Below are 19018 nucleotides of genomic sequence, written 5' to 3'. Positions count from 1 at the left end.
TAATCTCATCTAGGGGTCTGAAGGTCCACTGTTATCTCATCTAGGGGTCTGAAGTAGCCTGTTCCCTGTTGTCTCATCTAGGGTTCTGAAGTAGCCGGTCCACTGTTATCTCATCTAGGGGTCTGAAGGTCCACTGTAATCTCATCTAGGGGTCTGAAGGTCCACTGTTATCTCATCTAGGGGTCTGAAGGTCCACTGTTATCTCATCTAGGGGTCTGAAGGTCCACTGTTATCTCATCTAGGGGTCTGAAGGTCCACTGTTATCTCATCTAGGGGTCTGAAGGTCCACTGTTATCTCATCTAGGGGTCTGAAGTAGCCGGTTCCCTGTTATCTCATCTAGGGGTCTGAAGGTCCACTGTTCATCTCATCTAGGGGTCTGAAGTAGCCTGTTCCCTGTTATCTCATCTAGGGGTCTGAAGTAGCCTGTCCACTGTTATCTCATCTAGGGGTCTGAAGTAGCCTGTCCACTGTTATCTCATCTAGGGGTCTGAAGGTCCACTGTTCATCTCATCTAGGGTTCTGAAGTAGCCGGTCCACTGTTATCTCATCTAGGGGTCTGAAGGTCCACTGTTATCTCATCTAGGGGTCTGAAGGTCCACTGTTCATCTCATCTAGGGGTCTGAAGTAGCCTGTTCCCTGTTATCTCATCTAGGGGTCTGAAGTAGCCTGTCCACTGTTATCTCATCTAGGGGTCTGAAGTAGCCTGTCCACTGTTATCTCATCTAGGGGTCTGAAGGTCCACTGTTCATCTCATCTAGGGTTCTGAAGTAGCCGGTCCACTGTTATCTCATCTAGGGGTCTGAAGGTCCACTGTTATCTCATCTAGGGGTCTGAAGGTCCACTGTTCATCTCATCTAGGGGTCTGAAGTAGCCTGTTCCCTGTTATCTCATCTAGGGGTCTGAAGTAGCCTGTCCACTGTTATCTCATCTAGGGGTCTGAAGTAGCCTGTCCACTGTTATCTCATCTAGGGGTCTGAAGGTCCATTGTTCATCTCATCTAGGGTTCTGAAGTAGCCGGTCCACTGTTATCTCATCTAGGGGTCTGAAGGTCCACTGTTATCTCATCTAGGGGTCTGAAGGTCCACTGTTATCTCATCTAGGGGTCTGAAGTAGCCGGTTCCCTGTTATCTCATCTAGGGGTCTGAAGTAGCCGGTCTACTGTTATCTCATCTAGGGGTCTGAAGTAGCCGGTCCACTCTTATCTCATCTAGGGGTCTGAAGTAGCCGGTTCCCTGTTATCTCATCTAGGGGTCTGAAGTAGCCTGTTCCCTGTTATCTCATCTAGGGGTCTGAAGTAGCCGGTCCACTGTTATCTCATCTAGGGGTCTGAAGTAGCCAGTTCACTGTTATCTCATCTAGGGGTCTGAAGTAGCCTGTTCCCTGTTATCTCATCTAGGGGTCTGAAGTAGCCGGTCCACTGTTATCTCATCTAGGGGTCTGAAGTAGCCAATTCACTGTTATCTCATCTAGGGGTCTGAAGTAGCCTGTTCCCTGTTGTCTCATCTAGGTGTAGGGCCTACTGACAAGGTAAAGTCATTCTGCCCCTGAGCAAGGCAGTTAACCCACTGGATGTCGATTAAGGCAGCCCCCCCCCCCTCTCTGACTCATCGGGGTTAAAAATGCGGAAGACACATTTCAGTTGAAGGCATTCGGTTGTATCCTTTCCCTTAATGCAGTTATCCGACACTAAAGCCTGGCCACTGTTATCTCATCTAGGGGTCTGAAGGTCCACTGTTATCTCATCTAGGGGTCTGAAGGCATTCGGTTGTATCCTTTCCCTTAATGCAGTTATCTGACACTAAAACCAGTCAAACAAGCTTGGTTCTACGTAGAAGTGGACAGTGTAACAGCGCCATCTAGCGGTGGGAGACGGTGACAGCGAAATACATATTGATATATTATCATACCATATCACACCTTATTGATACATTATCATACCATATCACACCATATTGATATATTATCATACCATATTGATACATTATCATACCATATCACACCATATTGATACATTATCATACCATATCACACCATATTTATATATTATCATACCATATCATACCATATTGATACATTATCATACCATATTGATACATTATCATACCATATCACACCATATTTATATATTATCATACCATATCATACCATATTGATACATTATCATACCATATCACACCATATTGATATATTATCATACCATATCACACCTTATTGATACATTATCATACCATATTGATACATTATCATGCCATATCACACCATATTGATATATATTATCATACCATATCACACCATATTGATACATTATCATACCATATCACACCATATTGATACAATATCATACCATATCACACAATATTGATACATTATCATACCATATTGATACATTATCATACCATATCACACCATATTGATATATATCATACCATATTGATACATTATCATGCCATATCACACCATATTGATACATTATCATACCATATCACACCATATATATATTATCATACCATATCACACCATATTGATACATTATCATACCATATCACACCATATTGATACATTATCATACCATATCACACCATATTGATACGCTATCATACCATGTTGATACATTATCATACCATATCACACCATATTGATACATTATCATACCATATTGATACATTATCATACCATATCACACCATATTGCTGCATTATCATACCATATCACACCATATTGATACATTATCATACCATATCACACCATATTGATACATTATCATACCATATCACACCATATTGATACAGGTCATCCTGTCCTTTAACCAAACCAGATACTTTGTGTTCTATTAACGATCTTGTCTTATATCACCTATTAGGTTACTGACGTTTACACTGAAGTCATTCAGCAGACACTCTTATCCAGAACATCTTATATCACCTATTAGGTTTTCTCTTTGTACTTTAGTCCGTTCATCTTTCCCTCGATCCTGAGTCGCCTCCCAGTCCCTGCCACTGTAAAACATCCCCACAGCATGATGCTGCCACCACCATGCTTCACCGTAGGGATGGTGCCATGTTTCCTCCAGATGTGTCACTTAACATTCAGGCCAAAGAGTTCAATCTTGGTTTCATCAGACCACAGAATCTTGTTTCTCATGGTCTGAGAGTCTTTAAGTGCCTTTTGACAAACTCCAAGCGGGCTGTCGTGTGCCTTTTACTGAAGAGTGGCTTCCGTCTGGCCACTCTACCATAAAGGCCTGATTGGTGGAGTGCTGCAGAGATGGTTGTCCTTCTGGAAGGTTCTCCCATCTCCACAGAGGAACTCTGGAGCTCTGTCAGAGTGACCATTGGGTTCTTCGTGTTTTCACTTTGTAATTATGGGGTATTGTGTGTAGAATGATGAGGAGGAAAAATAATAATTGAGTAATTTTTTATGAACAAGGCTGTGACGTAACAAACATGTGGAAAAAGTCAGTACATTAACCTCAATAAAACAGTCAGTACATTAACCTCAATGAAACAGTCAGTACATTAACCTCAATAAAACAGTCAGTACATTAACCTCAATAAAACAGTCAGTACATTAACCTCAATAAAACAGTCAGTACATTAACCTCAATAAAACAGTCAGTACATTAACCTCAATAAAACAGTCAGTACATTAACCTCAATAAAATAGTCAGTACATTAACCTCAAAAAAACAGTCAGTATATTAACCTCAATAAAACAGTCAGTACATTAACCTCAATAAAACAGTCAGTACATTAACCTCAATAAAACAGTCAGTACATTAACCTCAATAAAACAGTCATTACATTAACCTCAATAAAACAGTCAGTACATTAACCTCAATAAAACAGTCAGTACATTAACCTCAATAAAACAGTCAGTACATTAACCTCAATAAAACAGTCAGTACATTAACCTCAATAAAACAGTCAGTACATTAACCTCAATAAAACAGTCAGTACATTAACCTCAATAAAACAGTCAGTACATTAACCTCGATAAAACAGTCAGGACATTAACCTCAATAAAACAGTCAGTACATTAACCTCAATAAAACAGTCAGTACATTAACCTCGATAAAACAGTCAGGACATTAACCTCAATAAAACAGTCAGTACATTAACCTCAATAAAACAGTCATTACATTAACCTCAATAAAACAGTCAGTACATTAACCTCGATAAAACAGTCAGGACATTAACCTCAATAAAACAGTCAGTACATTAACCTCAATAAAACAGTCAGTACATTAACCTCAATAAAACAGTCAGTACATTAACCTCAATAAAACAGTCAGTACATTAACCTCAATAAAACAGTCAGTACATTAACCTCAATAAAACAGTCAGTACATTAACCTCAATAAAACAGTCAGGACATTAACCTCAATAAATATTACATCCAGAATGAGAGACAAAGCTTCACTGTTTTAATCAGACAGACAGGAAACAGAAAGGTGTGTGTTTTAATGGCCACCAGACAGGAAACAGAAAGGTGTGTTTGTTTTATTAGCCATCAGACAGGAAACAGAAAGGTGTGTTTGTTTTATTAGCCATCAGACAGGAAACAGAAAGGTGTGTTTGTTTTTTAGCCATCAGACAGGAAACAGAAAGGTGTGTTTGTTTTATTAGCCATCAGACAGGAAACAGAAAGGTGTGTTTGTTTTATTAGCCATCAGACAGGAAACAGAAAGGTGTGTTTGTTTTATCAGCCATCAGACAGACAGGAAACAGAAAGGTGTGTTTGTTTTATTAGCCATCAGACAGGCAGGAAACAGAAAGGTGTGTTTGTTTTATTAGCCATCAGACAGACAGGAAACAGAAAGGTGTGTTTGTTTTATTAGCCATCAGACAGACAGGAAACAGAAAGGTGTGTTTGTTTTATTAGCCATCAGACAGGAAACAGAAAGGTGTGTTTGTTTTATCAGCCATCAGACAGACAGGAAACAGAAAGATGTGTTTGTTTTATTAGCCATCAGACAGACAGGAAACAGAAAGGTGTGTTTGTTTTATTAGCCATCAGACAGGAAACAGAAAGGTGTGTTTGTTTTATTAGCCATCAGACAGACAGGAAACAGAAAGGTGTGTTTGTTTTATTAGCCACCAGACAGACAGGAAACAGAAAGGTGTGTTTGTTTTATTAGCCACCAGACAGACAGGAAACAGAAAGGTGTGTTTGTTTTATTAGCCATCAGACAGACAGGAAACAGAAAGGTGTGTTTGTTTTATCAGCCATCAGACAGACAGGAAACGGATTATAACATCGTCAGAAGTAAAAAAATATTCATAGAAATATAAAATTAAATCAAAATAATTAAAATGCTGAATATGAAACTGATGTAATTCCAGAAGCTTTGATGTTGATGGGCTTCTGTCCCCCTCTGAGTTCCAGAACATTTCCTGCTCTGTCTGTCACACACACACACACACACACACACACACTCACTCAGAGAAGGCAGCTGCAGGTGATTCCTATTCCATCACAGCATTCTGGAGATGATATCAGGCTGAAAGACCAGGAAGAGGAGACCAATCACACAGGGTCCTGTTCATTAGAGACCAGAGGAGACCAGACACACAGGGTCCTGTTCATTAGAGAACAGAGGAGACCAGACACACAGGGTCCTGTTCATTAGAGAACAGAGGAGACCAGACACACAGGGTCCTCCTGTTCATTAAAGACCAGACACACAGGGTCCTGTTCATTAGATAACAGAGGAGACCAGACACACAGGGTCCTGTTCATTAGAGACCAGACACACAGGGTCCTGTTCATTAGAGAACAGAGGAGATCAGACACACGGTCCTGTTCATTAGAGACCAGAGGAGACCAGACACACAGGGTCCTGTTCATTAGAGAACAGAGGAGACCAGACACACAGGGTCCTGTTCATTAGAGACCAGACACACAGGGTCCTGTTCATTAGAGACCAGAGGAGACCAGACACACAGGGTCCTGTTCATTAGAGAACAGAGGAGACCAGACACACAGGGTCCTGTTCATTAGAGACCAGAGGAGACCAGACACACAGGGTCCTGTTCATTAGAGACCAGACACACAGGGTCCTGTTCATTAGAGACCAGACACACAGGGTCCTGTTCATTAGAGACCAGACACACAGGGTCCTGTTCATTAGAGAACAGAGGAGACCAGACACACAGGGTCCTGTTCATTAGAGAACAGAGGAGACCAGACACACAGGGTCCTGTTCATTAGAGACCAGACACACAGGGTCTTGTTCATTAGAGAACAGAGGAGACCAGACACACAGGGTCCTGTTCATTAGAGAACAGAGGAGACCAGACACACAGGGTCCTGTTCATTAGAGAACAGAGGAGACCAGACACACAGGATCCTGTTCATTAGAGACCAGAGGAGACCAGACACACAGGATCCTGTTCATTAGAGAACAGAGGAGAAAAACAAAAAGTTCCTCCCTGTCTGTTTCATAACTATGTCATTAATGTCCAGGTTAGTTCCTGTCTGTTTCATAACTATGTCATTAATGTCCAGGTTAGTCCCTGTCTGTTTCATGACTATGTCATTAATGTCCAGGTTAGTTCCTGTCTGTTTCATGACTATGTCATTAATGTCCCTGGGGGGCGACTAACATCTAATCCCTGACCTCAACTACTCCACAACACTGACTATAACCCCTGACCTCTACCACTCCCCAACACTTACTATAACCTCTAACCCCTGACCTCTACCACTCCCCAACACTGACTATAACCTCTAACCCCTGACCTCTACCACTCCCCAACACTGACTATAACCTCTAACCCCTGACCTCTACCACTCCCCAACACTGACTATAACCTCTAACCCCTGACCTCTACCACTCCCCAACACTGACTAAAACCTCTAACCCCTGACCTCTACCACTCCCCAACACTGACTATAACCTCTAACCCCTGACCTCTACCACTCCCCAACACTGACTATAACCTCTAACCCCTGACCTCTACCACTCCCCAACACTGACTATAACCTCTAACCCCTGACCTCTACCACTCCCCAACACTGACTATAACCTCTAACCCTCTGATCTCAACTAGTCATAGTCATTATGAAACAGGCAGGGAGGGATTAACCTGGACAACTGACTATAACCTCTAACTCCTTCACCTCTAACCCCTGACCTCACCCGCTGGAGGAAGTGCTGTCCCTGCAGGAAGGAGGAAGGGGATGTGGGTGGGACTTCCTGTCCGCCGTTCTTGCAGCGCAGGTAACCATAGAGATTAGCCCCCTGGAGAGAGATACTGGCTACCACCAACACCTGGGGAGAGAGAGGGAGTATGGAGAAGGTACAGGTAACCATAGAGATTAGAAGGTACAGGTAACCATAGAGATTATCCCCCTGTGGGGAGAGAGGGAGTATGGAGAAGGTACAGGTAACCATAGAGATTAGGGTGGAGACTTAACTCAGGGGGGTGGAGACTAAGTTTAATTTGGACAATTTCCTCTAACTTTCTTTAACTTTCAATGGAGAAGGTACTGCTCTGTTTCAGCTGTTATGGTCAGTCTAGCTGTATGGAGGAGGTACTGCTCTGTTTCAGCTGGTATGGTCAGTTTAGCTGTATGGAGGAGGTACTGCTCTGTTTCAGCTGGTATGGTCAGTTTAGCTGTAAGGAGGAGGTACTGCTCTGTTTCAGCTGTTATGGTCAGTCTAGCTGTATGGAGGAGGTACTGCTCTGTTTCAGCTGGTATGGTCAGTTTAGCTGTATGGAGGAGGTACTGCTCTGTTTCAGCTGGTATGGTCAGTTTAGCTGTAAGGAGGAGGTACTGCTCTGTTTCAGCTGTTATGGTCAGTTTAGCTGTATTGAGGAGGTACTGCTCTGTTTCAGCTGGTATGGTCAGTCTAGCTGTATGGAGGAGAAGGTACTGCTCTGTTTCAGCTGGTATGGTCAGTCTAGCTGTATGGAGGAGGTACTGCTCTGTTTCAGCTGGTATGGTCAGTCTAGCTGTATGGAGGAGAAGGTACTGCTCTGTTTCAGCTGGTATGGTCAGTCTAGCTGTATGGAGGAGGTACTGCTCTGTTTCAGCTGGTATGGTCAGTCTAGCTGCATGGAGGAGGTACTGCTCTGTTTCAGCTGTTATGGTCAGTTTAGCTGTATGGAGGAGGTACTGCTCTGTTTCAGCTGGTATGGTCAGTCTAGCTGTATGGAGGAGGTACTGCTCTGTTTCAGCTGGTATGGTCAGTCTAGCTGAATGGAGAAGGTACTGTCTCTGTTTCAGCTGGTATGGTCAGTTTAGCTGTATGGAGAAGGTACTGCTCTGTTTCAGCTGGTATGGTCAGTCTAGCTGTATGGAGGAGAAGGTACTGCTCTGTTTCAGCTGGTATGGTCAGTCTAGCTGTATGGAGGAGGTACTGCTCTGTTTCAGCTGGTATGGTCAGTCTAGCTGTATGGAGGAGAAGGTACTGCTCTGTTTCAGCTGGTATGGTCAGTCTAGCTGTATGGAGGAGAAATTATTTCTGTATCATGACAGGGTCCATTGTGTGTGTGTGAGAGTGAGTGAGTGAGTGAGTGAGTGAGTGAGTGAGTGAGTGAGTGAGTGAGTGAGTGAGTGAGAGAGAGAGAGAGAGAGTGTGTGTGTGTGTGTGTTACCAGCCAGTCTGTGTTCAGACAGAACAGGGTCGTGAAGAAGAAGCCGGTCCAGATGAGAGGACAGATGATCAGACCCGACCAGAAGATCCTGGCCTCCACCTCCGTACCACCGGCCTGGGGAGAAGACTACACACACAGACATCAGAGGTCTACACACACAGACATCAGAGGACTACACACACAGACATCAGAGGACTACACACACAGACATCAGAGGACTACACACACAGACATCAGAGGACTACACACATAGACATCAGAGGACTACACACACAGACATCAGACACCAGACATCAGAGGACTACACACACAGACATCAGAAGACTACACACACAGACATCAGAGGACTACACACACAGACATCAGAGGACTACACACACAGACATCAGAGGACTACACACACAGACATCAGAGGACTACACACACAGACATCAGAGGACTACATACATAGACATCAGAGGACTACACACACAGACATCAGAAGACTACACACACAGACATCAGAGGACTACACACACAGACATCAGAGGACTACACACACAGACATCAGAGGACTACACACACAGACATCAGAGGACTACACACATAGACATCAGAGGACTACACACACAGACATCAGAGGACTACACACACAGACATCAGAGGACTACACACACAGACATCAGAGGACTACACACACAGACATCAGAGGACTACACACACAGACATCAGAGGACTACACACACAGACATCAGAGGACTACACACACAGACATCAGAGGACAACACACATAGACATCAGAGGACTACACACATAGACATCAGAGGACTACACACACAGACATCAGAGGACTACACACACAGACATCAGAGGACTACACACACAGACATCAGAGGACTACACACACAGACATCAGAGGACTACACACACAGACATCAGAGGACTACACACACAGACATCAGACACCAGACATCAGAGGACTACACACACAGACATCAGAGGACTACACACACAGACATCAGAGGACTACACACACAGACATCAGACACCAGACATCAGAGGACTACACACACAGACATAAGAGGACTACACACACAGACATCAGAGGACTACACACATAGACATCAGAGGACTACACACATAGACATCAGAGGACTACACACACAGACATCAGAGGACTACACACAGACATCAGAGGACTACACACACAGACATCAGAGGACTACACACATAGACATCAGAGGACTACACACACAGACATCAGAGGACTACACACACAGACATCAGAGGACTACACACACAGACATCAGAGGACTACACACACAGACATCAGAGGACTACACACACAGACATCAGAGGACTACACACACAGACATCAGAGGACTACACACACAGACATCAGACACCAGACATCAGAGGACTACACACACAGACATAAGAGGACTACACACACAGACATCAGAGGACTACACACATAGACATCAGAGGACTACACACATAGACATCAGAGGACTACACACACAGACATCAGAGGACTACACACAGACATCAGAGGACTACACACACAGACATCAGAGGACTACACACATAGACATCAGAGGACTACACACACAGACATCAGAGGACTACACACACAGACATCAGAGGACTACACACACAGACATCAGAGGACTACACACACAGACATCAGAGGACTACACACACAGACATCAGAGGACTACACACACAGACATCAGAGGACTACACACATAGACATCAGAGGACTACACACATAGACATCAGAGGACTACACACACAGACATCAGAGGACTACACACACAGACATCAGAGGACTACACACATAGACATCAGAGGACTACACACATAGACATCAGAGGACTACACACACAGACATCAGAGGACTACACACACAGACATCAGACATCAGAGGACTACACACACAGACATCAGAGGACTACACACACAGACATCAGAGGACTACACACACAGACATCAGACACCAGACATCAGAGGACTACACACATAGACATCAGACACCAGACATCAGACACCTAGACATCAGACACCAGACATCAGACACCAGACACCTAGACATCAGACACCAGACATCAGACACCAGACACCAGCGTCTCACCTTGCTGTCCTCAAACACCCAGAGGCTCCTCCCATCCTCATCGATCTGGTTCCACCATCGCAGACCCACCAACAACCTGCCTGTCACATTCTGACACACATGTGAGAAAGTATGAGAGTGTGTGTGTGTGTGTATGTGTGTGTGTGTGTGTGTGTCTGTGTGTGTGTGTGTGTGTGTGTGTGTGTGTGTGTGTGTGTGTCTGTGTGTGTGTGTGTGTGTGTGTGTGTGTGTCTGTGTGTGTGTGTGTGTGTGTGTGTGTGTGTTTCTGTGTGTGTGTGTGTGTGTGTTCTCACCTTAACGGACCAGAAGTCACAGGACAGCAGAGTGATGATCATAATGAAGCAGGAAGTAAAGCTCTTGGTGAACCAATCACAGAGCAGGTAGGTTACTATGGCAGCCACTCGGAAGAACAGGTGCAGGAAGGAGGCCAGGGGGTGTCTGGAATGTCAGTCAATCAGTCAGTCAATCAGCCAGTCAGTCAATCAGTCAGCCAGTCAGTCAATCAGTCAGCCAATCAGTCAGTCAGTCCACAAATTAACTTTTAACAAGCCACACCTGTTAATTTAAATGCATTCCAGGTACCTCATGAAGCTGGTTGAGAGAATTCCAAGAATGTGCAAAGCTGTCATCAAGACAAAGGGAGGCTACTTTGAAGAATCTCAAATATAAAATATATTTTGATTTGTTTAACACTTTTTTTGGTTACCACATGATTCCATTTGTGTTATTTCATAGTGTTGATGTCTTCACTATTATTCTACAATGTAGACAATTAGTAAAAATTTAAGAAAAACCCTGTCCATACTCATGACTGGTACTATATATCCATGTAGACCTATAGAGGGTAGGTTCCCTCTCTATTACTGGGTACATCATGTAGACCTATAGAGGGTAGGTTCCCTCTCTATTACTGGGTACATCATGTAGACCTATAGAGGGTAGGTTCCCTCTCTGGTCTCTATTACTGGGTACATCATGTAGACCTATAGAGGGTAGATTCCCTCTCTATTACTGGGTACATCATGTAGACCTATAGACGGTAGGTTCCCTCTCTATTACTGGGTACATCATGTAGACCTATAGAGGGTAGGTTCCCTCTCTATTACTGGGTACATCATGTAGACCTATAGAGGGTAGGTTCCTTCTCTGGTCTCTATTACTGGGTACATCATGTAGACCTATAGAGGGTAGGTTCCCTCTCTATTACTGGGTACATCATGTAGACCTATAGACGGTAGGTTCCCTCTCTATTACTGGGTACATCATGTAGACCTATAGAGGGTAGGTTCCCTCTCTATTACTGGGTACATCATGTAGACCTATAGAGGGTAGGTTCCCTCTCTATTACTGGGTACATCATGTAGACCTATAGAGGGTAGGTTCCCTCTCTGGTCTCTCTCTTACCGGATCTTTACCCCCCTGAGCGCTCTCTGCTCCTCCTCCTCGGTACTGAAATCCAACTCCACATCCTCCGTGTCGTCCACGAGACCACCCTGAACCGGCGCGCGCACACACACACAACCGTTAGACCGCTAGCCAGCCGGATAAATGATTTAATTAAAACAACAACACATGCAACCTAACCTACCTGTTTCATGGTGAGCGATAGACGGATGTTCGGGTCCAGACCTGTCCGCTCTTTGCTCATTCGTTCTGTTCTGACAGCCCCGTCCGTTGTTAATGGTGGACAGAATAAACCAGGTGTCGCAGTGAAATGGGTCCGACTGGACCTCCTATCTAACCCACCAAAGAGATAGGAGATGCTCTCGCATCAGCATCATCAGGAAAGACAGATGCGAACTTTCTTTCTGTGAGAGAAACACGCTACGTTGCTTTAAAAAAATAAATATATAGCCTACATTTAGCCGTCTTATACAGCAGGCTATGCGGTCGTCTGGGCTACTTAATTAAGCTGTTGCTTTGACGTGTTGTATGTTTCGTTAGGTAGTAGCGGACTGTTTACGGTCTTACCGGCTCTGACCAGATCATGTCGCTGTCACTCCAACGACCGACGGTTCGCGGCTCACCAGCAGCGCCCTTAACAACAATAAAATCAAAACTCTTCCTTCCTCCTTTCATTCCTGCTCGCCTGTCTCCTTGTGTGTGTGTGTGTGTGTGTGTGTGTGTGTGTGTGTGTAGGTGTGTCAAGCAGTAATTTTATCATGAAACTGTATCAAAATGTTCATTTTTAAATAACATTGAAAACGCTGAAGAAGTCTTTGCTATATTTTAACAGACTGCACGTTGATTATAAGACAACAGCTGTACAGTCAACACACATTCAAATGTTCAATATACAGTTAGTCCGGAAAGTATTCAGACCCCTTCACTTTTTTCAAATTTTCTTACATTACAGCCTTATTATAAAATATATTAAATTGCCCCCACCCCTCACCAATCTACACACAATACCCCATAATGACATCACAATACCCCATAATGACATCACAATACCCCATAATGACATCACAATACCCCATAATGGCAAAGCTAAAACGGGTTTTTAGAAATGTTTGCTAATTTATTAAAATTTTAAAAAACTAACTTAAATATAACATTTACATAAGTATTCAGACCCTTCACTCAGTACTTTGTTGAAGTATCTTTGGGTTCAAGTCCGGGTTTGGCCGGGCCACTCAGGGACATTCAGAGAATTGTCTCGAAGCCACTCCTGCGTTGTCTTGGCTGTGTGCTTAAGGTCATTGTCCTGTTGGAAGGTGAACTCCCAGTCTGAGGTGCTGAGAGCTCTGGAGCAGGTTTTCATCAAAGATCTCTCTGAACTTTGCTCCGTTCATCTGACTAGTCTCCCAGTCCCTGCTGCTGAAAAACATCCCCACAGCATGATGCTGCCACCAATATGCTTCACCGTAGGGATGGTGCCAGGTTTCCTCCAGATGTGTCACTTAACATTCAGGCCAAAGAGTTCAATCTTGGCTTCATCAGACCAGAGAATCTTGAGAGTCCTTTAGGTGCCTTTATGCAAACTTCAAGCAGCTGTCATGTGCCTTTTACTGAAGAGTGGCTTCTGTCTGGCTACTCTACCATAAAGGCCTGATTGGTGGAGTGCTGCAGAGATGGTTGTCCTTCTGAAAGGTTCTCCCATCTCCACAGAGGAACTCTGGAGCTCAGAGTGACCATAAGGTTTTGTATTTGTATTTATTATGGATCCCCATTAGTTCCTGCCAAGGCAGCAGTTACTCTTCATGGGGTTTATTATGGATCCCCATTAGTTCCTGCTAAGGCAGCAGCAACTCTTCCTGGGGTTTATTATGGATCCCCATTAGTTCCTGTCAAGGCAGCAGCTACTCTTCCTGGGGTTTATTATGGATCCCCATTAGTTCCAGCCAAGGCAGCAGCTACTCTTCCTGGGGTTTATTATGGATACCCATTAGTTCCTGCCATGGCAGCAGCTACTCTTCCTGGGGTTTATTATGGATCCCCATTAGTTCCTGCCAAGGCAGCAGCTACTCTTCCTGGGGTTTATTATGGATACCTATTAGTGTTGCCAAGGCAGCAGCTACTCTTCCTGGGGTTTATTATGGATCCCCATTAGTTCCTGTCAAGGCAGCAGCTACTCTTCCTGGGGTTTATTATGGATCCCCATTAGTTCCTGTCATGGCAGCAGCTACTCTTCCTGGGGTTTATTGTGGATCCCCATTAGTTCCTGCCAAGGCAGCAGCTACTCTTCCTGGGGTTTATTATGGATCCCCATTAGTTCCTGCCAAGGAAGCAGCTACTCTTCCTGGGGTTTATTATGGATCCCCATTAGTTCCTGCCAAGGCAGCAGCTACTCTTCCTGGGGTTTATTATGGATCCCAATTAGTTCCTGTCAAGGCAGCAGCTACTCTTCCTGGGGTTTATTATGGATACCCATTAGTTCCTGCCATGGCAGCAGCTACTCTTCCTGGGGTTTATTATGGATCCCCATTAGTTCCTGCCAAGGCAGCAGCTACTCTTCCTGGGGTTTATTATGGATACCTATTAGTGTTGCCAAGGCAGCAGCTACTCTTCCTGGGGTTTATTATGGATCCCCATTAGTTCCTGTCAAGGCAGCAGCTACTCTTCCTGGGGTTTATTATGGATCCCCATTAGTTCCTGTCATGGCAGCAGCTACTCTTCCTGGGGTTTATTGTGGATCCCCATTAGTTCCTGCCAAGGCAGCAGCTACTCTTCCTGGGGTTTATTATGGATCCCCATTAGTTCCTGCCAAGGAAGCAGCTACTCTTCCTGGGGTTTATTATGGATCCCCATTAGTTCCTGCCAAGGCAGCAGCTACTCTTCCTGGGGTTTATTATGGATCCCAATTAGTTCCTGTCAAGGCAGCAGCTACTCTTCCTGGGGTTTATTATGGATCCCCATTAGTTCCTGCAAAGGTAGCATCTACTCTTCCTGGGGTTTATTATGGATCCCCATTAGTTCCTGCCAAGGCAGCAGCTACTCTTCCTGGGGTTTATTATGGATCCCCATTAGTTCCTGTCAAGGCAGCAGCTACTCTTCCTGGGGTTTATTATGGATACCCATTAGTTCCTGTTGTCAAGGCAGCAGCTACTCTTCCTGGGGTTTATTATGGATCCCCATCAGTTCCTGCCAAGGCAGCAGCTACTCTTCCTGGGGTTTATTATGGATCTCCATTAGTTCCTGCCATGGCAGCAGCTACTCTTCCTGGGGTTTATAATGGATCCTCATTAGTTCCTGTCAAGGCAGCAGCTACTCTTCCTGGGGTTTATTATGGATCCCCATTAGTTCCTGTCAAGGCAGCAGCTACTCTTCCTGGGGTTTATTATGGATCCCCATTAGTTCCTGCCAAGGCAGCAGCTACTCTTCCTGGGGTTTATTATGGATCCCCATTAGTTCCTGTCAAGGCAGCAGCTACTCTTCCTGGGGTTTATTATGGATCCCCATTAGTTCCTGTCAAGGCAGCAGCTACTCTTCCTGGGGTTTATTATGGATCCCCATTAGTTCCTGCCAAGGCAGCAGCTACTCTTCCTGGGGTTTATTATGGATCCCCATTAGCTCCTGCCAAGGCAGCAACTACTCTTCCTGGGATTTATTATGGATACCCATTAGTTCCTGCCAAGGCAGCAGCTACTCTTCACCGGGTTTATTATGGATCCCCATTAGTTCCTGCCAAGGCAGCAACTACTCTTCCTGGGGTTTATTATGGATCCCCATTAGTTCCTGCCAAGGCAGCATCTACTCTTCCTGGGGTTTATTATGGATCCCCATTAGTTCCTGTCAAGGCAGCAGCTACTCTTCCTGGGGTTTATTATGGATCCCCATTAGTTCCTGTCAAGGCAGCATCTACTCTTCCTGGGGTTTATTATGGATCCCCATTAGTTCCTGCCAAGGCAGCATCTACTCTTCCTGAGGTTTATTATGGATCCCCATTAGTTCCTGTCAAGGCAGCAGCTACTCTTCCTGGGGTTTATTGTAGATCCCCATTAGTTCCTGCCAAGGCAGCAGCTACTCTTCCTGGGGGTTTATTATGGATCCCCATTAGTTCCTGCCAAGGCAGCAACTACTCTTCCTGGGGTTTATTATGGATCCCCATTAGTTCCTGTCAAGGCAGCAGCTACTCTTCCTGGGGTTTATTATGGATCCCCATTAGTTCCTGTCAAGGCAGCAGCTACTCTTCCTGGGGTTTATTATGGATCCCCATTAGTTCCTGTCAAGGCAGCAGCTACTCTTCCTGGGGTTTATTATGGATCCCCATTAGTTCCTGCCAAGGCAGCATCTACTCTTCCTGGGGTTTATTAAGGATCCCTATTAGTTCCTGTCAAGGCAGCAACTACTCTTCCTGGGGTTTATTATGGATCCCCATTAGCTCCTGCCAAGGCAGCAACTACTCTTCCTGGGATTTATTATGGATACCCATCAGTTCCTGCCAAGGCAGCAGCTACTCTTCACCGGGTTTATTATGGATCCCCATTAGTTCCTGCCAAGGCAGCAACTACTCTTCCTGGGGTTTATTATGGATCCCCATTAGTTCCTGCCAAGGCAGCATCTACTCTTCCTGGGGTTTATTATGGATCCCCATTAGTTCCTGTCAAGGCAGCAGCTACTCTTCCTGGGGTTTATTATGGATCCCCATTAGTTCCTGTCAAGGCAGCATCTACTCTTCCTGGGGTTTATTATGGATCCCCATTAGTTCCTGCCAAGGCAGCATCTACTCTTCCTGGGGTTTATTATGGATCCCCATTAGTTCCTGCCAAGGCAGCAGCTACTCTTCCTGGGGTTTATTATGGATCCCCATTAGTTCCTGCCAAGGCAGCATCTACTCTTCCTGGGGTTTATTATGGATCCCCATTAGTTCCTGCCAAGGCAGCAGCTACTCTTCCTGGGGTTTATTATGGATCCCCATTAGTTCCTGCTAAGGCAGCATCTACTCTTCCTGGGGTTTATTATGGATCCCCATTAGTTCCTGCCAAGGCAGCATCTACTCTTCCTGGGGTTTATTATGGATCCCCATTAGTTCCTGCCAAGGCAGCAGCTACTCTTCCTGGGGTCCAAACACATTAAGGCACTTACATTACACAGAAAACAAAATATAAAACATAATATAACATTATTACACCACTACATATCTAGAATACAACATGTTGAATACCACAGTACAGCAATATCACAATGTGTCTGTCCCTCTTCACAGTCTCCGCTGTTCCATAAGGTGTATTTATTACCTTCATTTTAAATCTGATTCTACTGTTGCTACAGTTACCTGATGTGGAATAGAGTTCCATGTAGTCGTGGCTCTATGTAGTACTGTGGAATAGAGTTCCATGTAGTCATGGCTCTATGTAGTACTGTGGAATAGAGTTCCATGTAGTCATGGCTCTATGTAGTACTGTGGAATAGAGTTCCATGTAGTCATGGCTCTATGTAGTACTGTGGAATAGAGTTCCATGTAGTCATGTCTCTATGTAGTACTGTGGAATAGAGTTCCATGTAGTCATGGCTCTATGTAGTACTGTGGAATAGAGTTCCATGTAGTCATGGCTCTATGTAGTACTGTTTGCCTCCCATAGTCTGTTCTGGACTTGGGGACTGTGAAGAGACCTCTGGTGGCATGTCTTGTGGGGTATGCATGGATGTCTAAGCTGTGTGCCAGTAGTTCTTGGTACATTCAGCTTGCCAACACTTCTTACAAAAACAAGTAGTGATGAAGTCGATCTCTCATCCACTTTGAGCCAGGAGAGATTGACATGCATGTTATTAATGCTAGCTCTCCGTGTATATTTAAGGTCTGTGCTTACAATCCATGGTTACTCCAAGTCAATGACGGACTGGCCGTCGGGAGCACCGGGACATGTCCTGGTGGCCTGAGGGTCGTTTTGGCCCGAGGGTCGTTTTGGCCCAAGGGTTTTTTGGCCTGAGGGTCGTTTTGGCCTGAAGGTCGTTTTGGGACTGCTGTGAATAGTCAACTTGACCAGCGATAATATAGCAAGCAGGAATGAGTTGACGGAGAATCCACGCATCAGGCGCGACTCTCACTCTCTCGCTGCAGTGTCCCTGTGCAAAAATAACAACAGGTCTCTCTCTGCGATGCACATAGCAACCGTCTCCACAAATAACAACAGGTCTCTCTCTGCGATGCACATAGCAACCGTCTCCACAAATAACAACAGGTCTCTGCGATGCACATAGCAACCGTCTCCACAAATAACAACAGGTCTCTGCGACCATAGCAACCGTCTCCACAAATAACAACAGGTCTCTGCGACCATAGCAACCGTCTCCACACACGCCCAGGCCCAACCCCCACTATTACACACGCCCAGGCCGTGAGCGGGCAAACAGACCTAGATGTTCTGCACAGATTATGTCAGACCTGGGCCCTGACAGTAAATCTCAGTAAGACCAAACTTAAGGAAATCTTTGACTATGTACAGACTTAGTGAGCATAGCCTTGCTATTCCTCTCCTTCCAGTTCTCTGCAGCCAATGACTGGAACGAACTACAAAAATCTCTGAAACTGGAAACACTTATCTCCCTCACTAGCTTTAAGCACCAACTGTCAGAGCAGCTCACAGATTACTGCACCTGTACATAGTCCACCTATAATTTAGCCCAAACAACTACCTCTTTCCCTACTGTATTTAATTTATTTATTTATTTTGCACAAATCTACCTTTCCAGTGTTTTACTTGCTATATTGTATTTACCTTGCCACCATGGCCTTTTTGCCTTTACCTCCCTTATCTCACCTCATTTGCTCACATCGTATATAGACTTGTTTATACTGTATTATTGACTGTATGTGTTACGGTGCGTGAATGAGGACCCAAAAGCGAATTAACGTAA

The 19018-nt window shown here is 44.7% G+C and overlaps 1 protein-coding gene across 1 annotated transcript; it reads right to left on the bottom strand.

The window, feature by feature from the left end:
- Positions 1-5407: 5407 nt before the first annotated feature.
- LOC139393668 (Golgi apparatus membrane protein TVP23 homolog A-like) lies at positions 5408-12387 on the bottom strand. The gene is made up of 7 exons (XM_071142010.1): positions 12306-12387; positions 12122-12210; positions 11011-11155; positions 10718-10807; positions 8605-8730; positions 7143-7274; positions 5408-5501 (listed from the first exon to the last, which is right to left on the bottom strand). The coding sequence occupies exons 1-7, from the start codon at positions 12363-12365 to the stop codon at positions 5475-5477; spliced, it is 669 nt and encodes a 222-aa protein (XP_070998111.1). The 5' UTR covers positions 12366-12387; the 3' UTR covers positions 5408-5474.
- Between the last annotated feature and the right edge of the window lie 6631 nt (positions 12388-19018).

Source organism: Oncorhynchus clarkii, unplaced genomic scaffold (genome assembly GCF_045791955.1).
Source record: "Oncorhynchus clarkii lewisi isolate Uvic-CL-2024 unplaced genomic scaffold, UVic_Ocla_1.0 unplaced_contig_464_pilon_pilon, whole genome shotgun sequence".
NCBI classification, from domain to species: Eukaryota; Metazoa; Chordata; class Actinopteri; order Salmoniformes; family Salmonidae; genus Oncorhynchus; species Oncorhynchus clarkii.
This window is presented reverse-complemented; position numbering and strand designations above follow the sequence as displayed.